The sequence below is a fragment of the Antrostomus carolinensis genome, unplaced genomic scaffold (assembly GCF_000700745.2).
Source record: "Antrostomus carolinensis isolate BGI_N321 unplaced genomic scaffold, ASM70074v2 scaffold27713, whole genome shotgun sequence".
Classification (NCBI taxonomy): Eukaryota; Metazoa; Chordata; class Aves; order Caprimulgiformes; family Caprimulgidae; genus Antrostomus; species Antrostomus carolinensis.
The window spans coordinates 12,469-20,905 of NW_010306284.1; the positions used below are offsets into that span (position 1 = coordinate 12,469).

The 8,437-nt window shown below is 40.6% G+C and overlaps 1 protein-coding gene across 1 annotated transcript in view; it reads left to right on the forward strand.

Annotated features, from left to right (window-relative positions):
• The first annotated feature begins 3,547 nt into the window (after nucleotides 1–3,547).
• Nucleotides 3,548–8,437, forward strand: part of RALB (RAS like proto-oncogene B) — a 7,423-nt gene continuing 2,533 nt past the window's right edge. Inside the window, exons 1-3 of the mRNA XM_010165089.2 lie at nucleotides 3,548–3,712; nucleotides 4,885–5,093; nucleotides 7,912–8,089. Coding sequence (XP_010163391.1) covers nucleotides 3,599–3,712; nucleotides 4,885–5,093; nucleotides 7,912–8,089 — 501 coding nt within the window. The 5' untranslated portion in view covers nucleotides 3,548–3,598. The remainder of the gene's footprint in view (nucleotides 3,713–4,884; nucleotides 5,094–7,911; nucleotides 8,090–8,437) is intronic.

Consider the following 8,437-nt stretch of genomic DNA (forward strand, 5'->3'; position numbering starts at 1 on the left):
TGAGTTAATGTCAGGGTCTTGACTGCCTCAAGGATGCTTTATCTACAGAATAGGATGAAAATTCATCCTTGCCTACTCAGATGATGGAGAGAGCTTCCACTTGTGTTCATTGATTTTTATTTTTTTAAAAACCTTAAGGAACTGTTAGATGTGAGCTTTGAACTGTGGTGTATAAACGGTTTCTCGGGCTGCAGAGGTGGAAATGCAAGTGAACAAAGAGTTGGCTCCAATGACTTCTCTTGTTTTGTTAGAGCATTCCTATTAAAATCTCACTGTACCCCTTTCTGAACCAGTGGTGTGCTGCTAACCTGTTGTTTTTTAAACACTGATACTTGTGCACAGACACTGCCCGTGTCAATCCTTTGCCATGCTGCTTCAGCCTTGCCTTGTTCTGTACTGCCTGGCTGTTCTGCAGGTGGAGGGGGCCATGCTCCCTCTGTTGCCACCAAAGAAGAGATGCCTTGTGTGAAGCTTCTGGGATTTCACTGAGGGCCTACAACATAGGGGTTGTGTTGTGAGCAGACTCCTGCATTCAGAGTGTTCATGTAGTGTTGGTATTCCAAAAGATTCAAGTGGTACTTGTAACAGTTCTGCAGGGAAAGTCAAGTACCCTGGCCGTTAAGAGCTGGGTTAGCTTTAGATGCAATCAAACTGTAAATTTGTATGCTGTTGGATGGGGTTTGGTTAATACTATACTTTGGTTACAAGTCAGGTAATACTGTTTATGAAAGCTGACCTTGCAGTTTCTACTGGCTGGTGTTGAGGTGGGATGGAGAAGGAGGGATTTAAATATTCTCTCCACTTACCTCTATGATGAGCTTGTACTAAATCAAGCCGGTCAGTATTTTACCTAAAAGTCAGCTCTTTCGTTAGTATGAGCAGGTAAAGATGTGGCATCTGTACTGACAGGAGGGAGAAAGCTGCTATCTTCTCTCCTGGCTGTTACAAATAATCTTTTTATTGTATTGCATAGCACAGTGGACAGTGGCAATTTAACAGGCAGCAGCACTGAGCTTGTGTTGCCAGAAAAATGTTTAACTGGAAAGCTTTGTGATGGATAACACAGCAGTTACAACAACCTTAAGATGCTTGTTAAAGGAATACTCAAAGGTTAAAACCAGTCACAATTACACTGAAAAGTTGCTAAAGGTCATTTGGCTTCTCAAGAAAGCTGCTTATCTACTATTGTCAAAGCCAGACTACTCTTGAACTAGGACAAAATAAACTTACCTACAACTTAAAAGCAAGCTGTTTTATTACTGGAATGCTTAAAGTCCCCAAACTATCTCATTGTGTGGTCAATCTGTAGCTTTTATACCTTGAGTGTCAATGCCCAAGTGAACTGAATTTTAGTTCATCTGTAGCACATGTGGACCATAAGCACAGGAAGCCTTTCAGCAACAGCTTCTGGGGATCAGATGTTCAGATGCTACCTGCTGTGGTTTTTTTCCCCGGTTTTTCCACACTCCCCTGGCAGGGAACTCTTGTTTTCTTCCCCTCTTACCTCTCTGGTGACGAAGAACTAAAAATCAAGCTTGCAGTTCTCTTCTGGTCTGGAATCTGTAGGGTGATGGCTGAATTCACTGTCCCCAGCACAAATGTCAGTTTGTGCTGTACAGGGAGAATCTCTGAGAAGTAGGAGTTGTCATATCCCATATCTGTATGAAGAAGTGTCCTGGATTAGGGAGTTGATGTATAACATAATATAGAAGATTACCAGAGGAAAATATCTGTCTTCACTTACCAGTGTTTATCCCAGAATGAACATTTAAAGGTAGTTAATTTGCATTACTGTACCAAATGCGTGTAGCAAACAGGTGTGAGTAAAATACTCTGCATGGAAAAATACTACTGCTCATATGTCAGAAAATGCTGTCCTGAGGGCACTTCTTGATTGTTGGCATGTTTGTTCTTGTATGCAGTAGTCAATGAGAACTTAGTTTGATTTGTTGCTTTTCAGAACATCAAGTCACAACAAAGGGAAAAATCTTCACAATATATGTGTACTCCAGGGCAGGTTGCCCAGACTGGTCATGGAATTGTCAGCCTCAAAATGTAGGGCACATAAGCAGTTTGCTCCAAGCAATCCACTTTAAGGGAGGGGTTTGGGCTGGACAACATCCAAAGGTCCTTTCCAGGCTAAACAATCCTGTAATGTGTTTGTAGGTTGACAATCCCTCAGACCCCAGTTAACTTTGTTTAGGGCAGCTAGTTATCCTGAAGGTTTTTCTTTCCAATATAGTACTCCCTACCTTCTATACTAGGCCTTGTTTTTCCATCCAGTAGAACTTGATGGTGTGGTGTGGCAGTTCCAGTCTCTTTCTGGAGTAATCATGTTCAGGAGAATTTGAGACTCCTGGTAGGCCTGTTGCTTCCAGAATAATGGGTGCTGCTGTAAATCAAGACTTTCCATAGCAGTGTTCCCTGAATGGTCTGCTGTTCTCCCTACAGCGCTCTGCCAGGATATGAGCAGCTGGGGCCCTTAGCTGTCCTGCTGTGAGGACACAAGTGTTGCTATCCCAGCATCTCCCTTACAGCCATCATGTGTCTGGAGTACATGTCTCTGGTTGTTTTTTTCTCACTGTGGGAATCCTGACCAACACATCTCTTCATTATCGGTCACTTGTGCATTTGTCCCCGGTGTGCTGTTCTTGCAGCTGCTGCAGGTGTGGCAGCTGGTACTTGTGTTTCTGACACAGCTACCCTTAAAAAAAAAAATACAATATTATTTTTAAGAGGTCTCTAGCACTTAGTTACTCAGTTTGCATGACACACAAAGGCTTGTTAACTAGTACTTGTTTATTGAAACTTCTGATTTTGCAAAGCCATAAAAGGGTAAGAATACAAATTGAGAATTTCTTGCAGTAAAGCAGGAATTTTTTTTCAAAAGCAAACTAGATTTGCAGCATCAAAAGGCAGGAAGAGTACAAAATAAATGCTAATGCCATATCATAAGACTTTCTGCTGGAAGCTTTTACAACTTGTCCCTGCCAGAATTTACTGTGTATCTGTTTTGGTTTTTTTTTTTTTTTAGCCCATGTAGAGATGAGATCAAAAGTCATCTTTCTACCTATAAGCAGATCTAAGGTATAGTTCTGCTTCCAGGTTGAAACTAAGCTGCATCTACATTAAATAAGTATTTTAGAAAAATGTAAAGCCTTATAACAAGAACAATAAAAACCACTTAATTTCATGTTGTCTGTGAAAGTGGCTTTTTTCTTTTGGAGACTGCTCTAGATAACAATTGTCTAGGATGGGTTTACAAATAAGAGCAGCTTATTCAGCTAGTAGCTGCTTTGAGAAGCCTTTGGCACTTTTATTAATGGTACTGTTGTCACAAATACCCTCTATCTGTTCTAATACCTTGTTCCTACTCATATTTTAGACATCAGTGACGTGGTTTGCTTGCCAGTGCATTGAAATGGCCTGAAATTATCCTCTAGGCTAGCCGGGCAGGGTTTTAATCTGGTCTTTCAGTGCTAGTGAGATGCTTTACCTGCTTGCTACCATGATGCCACCAGTGTCATGGATGGTGACTGTTTCTTCTGTCTGCAGATCTGATTGATTGCCTGGCACTTCATCTGTGGCAAGCAGGACAATGGCTGCCAGCAAGAGCAAGAACCAGAGTTCCTTGGCCCTTCATAAAGTAATTATGGTTGGCAGTGGAGGTGTGGGCAAATCTGCACTCACTCTTCAATTTATGTATGATGAGGTAAGTAGCTTTGGCTCAGGTTCTCTAAAGCACCAATGGATACAGCTTACTAAACTTTTTTTTAGTGGGACAGGGGAGCTAAATGGAAGTAGTAAAAGACCTCATGACCTGACTGGCAGGAGAAGAATGCAGGAATCTGGGAAGGGTGCCCTCTGGAAACATCTTTGTTTAAGGGTGACAAAACTGATGCTCATTAGTGAAAGAACAGTCTTCAAAAGGCTTCAAAAACATGCAGAATGTGAATGTGCTTGTCTGAGAGTACAGAGGCTGTTACCAGTTGGCATTGCACTTTCGTTCTGTTGCAGTTTCTTTTAGGCCAGTTAAGGCTGGAGTCAGAAGTAAGCATTCTAGCTCATTCTGAGCTGAATGATGAAGTAGGTGTGTTCATAACATGGATCTTCCATACTGGTATACAGGAAGCTAGATTAGACAATCCAGACCAGTATGTGAAGGAATACATGATCCTGTAATTCAGAAGTTAGTATTTATCTGTAGGCTGTTCTCATGTCCTGTAGTGATGTGAATATCTGAACGGGTGGCACAGTCACTAGTGAAAGCCAGTCAGCTTCATCAGGCTCATGGCACAGCATTTTCTTGTACTTTGAGGCTGAGAGAAAGGGGGTGGAAAGGTAAGGAGCCTATGTTAGACATGTGCTGTCAGCACAGAACTGGTAAGTTGAACTGACAGTGGCTTTGTGGGTCTGATCAGTATTGAATGGACTAAAGTGCATGCTTGTGTAATTATGGAGCAAGCATGTTCAACAGCTGGGTGCTGTCATCTGCACCTGATGAAGCTTCAGATAGCTGTATCTGAAGTACACTGAAATTGTTTTTCTTGAAGTGGGATATCTAGATAATGGCACTAGGTTGCTGGTAGCTTATACTATATCTTTTTCCTTTAAGTTGTGCTGAAATTGCTGAAAAGTTTCATGTAGCAAGTCAGTTTCTTTTGACTAAGCATACTAGGTATTTGATGTATTAAGTGTTTAAATAATTTGCTTTTTATAGTGAAACTAAAAAAAAAAAGTGGTGGAACTTGGTAGTTGACTGAATTATGAGAAAAGGTTTTTGGGAATTTAAGTGTCACTGAAGTGAAAGAGAATGAATATGGACAAATACTGATACTGTTTGACAGTAATTCTAAGCACCACTAATTCCTTTCTTATCTTCAGTTTGTAGAAGACTATGAACCTACCAAGGCTGACAGCTACAGAAAGAAAGTAGTTCTGGATGGTGAAGAAGTTCAGATAGACATTCTGGACACAGCAGGACAGGAGGATTATGCAGCTATCAGAGATAACTATTTCCGCAGTGGGGAAGGCTTTCTTCTAGTTTTCTCAATAACAGAGCATGAATCCTTCACAGCAACAGCGGAGTTTCGGTAAGTAGTTTCTGTCCCAGGCAGGGGGAAATATCTGGTTCCTCTGACAACTCTACAGCTCTTTATCCTTCCTCCATTACCATTTGGTCAATAGAAGTGACAACATAACCATTTTTCTCTTGGTAACTGGTAACTTAAACCACAGTACCAGCGTCTCCCTCTAGCTGTCCTCATGCCTTCAGCTTATGAGTACATTATGTCAGCAGTAACTTCAGGCAAGTAACAGATTCTTGGACTCTTAAAACGTGTATTCAAGCCAATTTTCAGTCTTTGTGGATGTGAAGTTTAATTATCTTAGAGCAGTATTTCTGGAATTAAGTCTGCCTTTTGGCCAGGTTTCAGACACTGTGTTGCTTACCGCTAGAAGCAGGTGCTCTAAGGAAAGGAAGGATTAGCCTCCACTCTCAGGTGTGGATTGATGCCAAACAAGGGTTGGCAGCCAAGCAGCACTATTGTAGGCAGATGTATTCCTAGAAAGACGCACAGTAGAACTAAATGCTTCAATTTTTGTTCTTGGGATTAGCAGTTCTAATGTAAAAATCGGCACCAGACTGAGCACAGAAACTGCTTGTGTAGTGTAAAAGGAAAACAAGGGGTTTCATCCATTGTTCTGGTCTCAGGACTCGTGTAACCAGGTTCTTCAGGACAAGTGAAACTTTTATTTGACAATAGCTATTGCTTCAGTGTAGAAGGTAATCCAGAGATTCTCTAGGACAGCTGTACAACTTGAAGTAAAACTTCCCACAACATAGGGAAAGTGTTAGGGCTCCTTATGTTTGCCAGAATAAAGTTCTTTATCAGTCTGGCTTATGTTCACTTTACCTGGGTGGTGCAAGGTTAACAGATACTAATTGGTAATGCAAGTGGTGGTGCTAAGGTGGACACCTATTTCTAGGGTTGTCTTAATGCTATGGCAAATTCCCCTCACACTGTAGGACTTTGGTCCAGGTTCTTAATGTATTATATTGTTCCAACAGCAGTAGGTGACTGAGTAATCTTTTAAGAGGTATATTGTCCCTTTGTCACATAGTACTTTTGACTTTGCTAGACGTCAGAAGGCTGACAGTCATGGGGCACACAAGCAGAGCTGTTCTGCTCAGTTTCCTCTGACCGAAGCACTTAAAGGAGCTATAAACAGTTGACCTGTTGTAGGACTGCAAAACTGAGTACTTGAACTGTTCCTGGTATAAGATGAAGGAAAAAGTCAGATACCATTAAAAAAAAATGAAGGAAATGAGGCACTTGAAAGTACATAGCCTTAATTTTTTTGCTTATGTGCTTGAGGGAAATAATAAGGTTAAACCCAAGGCTTAAGGCTTTGGATGAAAAGGAGTAGGAGTGTTTATCTTGGCAGCTTGTGGTTTTTGTCAGACTTCTGTAACTGGGTTAACTGTGTTAGTTCAAGATTCTAGCACAGCAAAACAATGAAAAAGCAATGCTAGCCCTAAACACAAGCAAGAAGGACCTAAAGCTTTGAGATGGAGAATCCTCTACTTCTCAGTGAGTCATAAAAAAATAAGTGAAACTAGTTAAATGGACTACTTAGTTAAGCTAATGTCTAAGAACCAGCTCCTTGGAAAACTATTCCACAGGAAGGAGGAGGATAATGGGTAGTATGAGTCACTAACATTGCAGCCTAAACTACAGATTGATATTATTGATTCTGTACCTTCTAGAATTCTTAAACTATGAAAAAGTTTAATACTGAACAAACTGTGAGCTTGTCTTTAAACCCTAGTTCTCCTGCTGAGGCTATGCATTTAGTGTTTGCTTTAAGTGCCTCTGTAATCTGAAAATGTTTGAAGGTCTGGTTGAGTGGAACAGCAGAATGTCTGCTTCAGTGTTAACACTAGTTTAGATTCTGCTGTACTCTGCATACATTCAGTTATTTTGTGGATGGGAAGTGCAAGTATCTAAAGTAGTGTGGTAACTCAGGGGGATGGGGGGTGTAGCACTATGCTCATGCCTAGTTTGGCTCTCGATCATAACAAAATGAAGCAATCTAAAAGTAACTGTAGATTGGTACTGTTCTTCCAGAGTCCCAGATGGACAGCAGCATGTGTCAGTTTGGTTTCAACCCATGTTTTACTCCAGTAACAGCACAGACTGAGACTGACCTGCAGCATCACCACTGTCTCCTTTCTTGGATGCTGACAGGTCCTTTTAGAATGATAAAGGATAGCTACATTAATGCTGGTGGTTCAAACGTTTTCTTGGGATCTTTGAAGGACAAAGGTGGCTAGTGTTGTAGTTCAGCGATATTTAGTAACTCTCCATTGTATTTCAGCAATACTTAGTAACTTTTCTTTATGTAAAATTTAGGTAGGCATTAAGAATGATCTCTGCCAGCTCCTTATGCTATTCCCAACCTACTGCCTTGGCAAAGCCTGTTGTTGCTCAGACCTATATTGAGGTGGGATGTAGACTGGAAGTTGAAGATGGTGACTAAATGCCAAGGTGAAACTTGGCAAATGTGACACTTGTACTCTTTTCCTCATTCAGATGTGAACTCCTGTTGTGAGTTGCTCTTCTGTCATACAGTTCTTCTTTATTAGAGCCTGAGTAGTAAACTTACTAATGAAATGATAAAACTGCCATCCTGGAAGTGTGAGGCTTTTATAAAGCCCATAGTATTATTATGCTAAACTTGGAATAAATTTTAAAGTATGTGTGTGTTCAACTGTTGGGAAATGTACTTTTAAATACCGTTGTTAACACTAGTAATGTGCAGACCAGTTGATCCACTCCTGATAAAGGTGGGATTTTTGTTGCTACTACTAACGCAGATATTTTTTGTTCTGAATACCTGATGCGTTAGGGAACAGATCCTGCGTGTGAAGGCTGAAGAGGATAAAATCCCTTTACTGGTAGTGGGAAACAAATCTGACTTGGAAGAGCGCAGACAAGTGCCTGTAGAAGAGGCTAGAAGTAAGGCAGAGGAGTGGGGTGTGCAGTATGTAGAAACCTCTGCCAAAACTAGAGCAAATGTAGATAAGGTAAGACAAATGACATTTACTCAATTAAATTGTTACTACTTGTTTATTACATGAGTGACTGTTTCTTGACTCTTGCTGGAACAAAAGCAAATCCCCAGTTGGGCTTCTGAAAGCCTAGATTATAAAAAATGAATGAACTTACTGGAATGTGTACACTTAATTAAATACCTAGCTTAGAGAAACCAGAGGCCTGGTACAAATTAATGCTATTGTACCTGAACCAATAGCTTTCCAATAGTACATTGGGTAAATGGGTTTAAGGATTCCCTGAAGTATGTTACTTTGTTTATAGGCTATGTCCTATTAAAACAGCAATAACTAGCAAGCTATAGACACTTAAAAATTGTT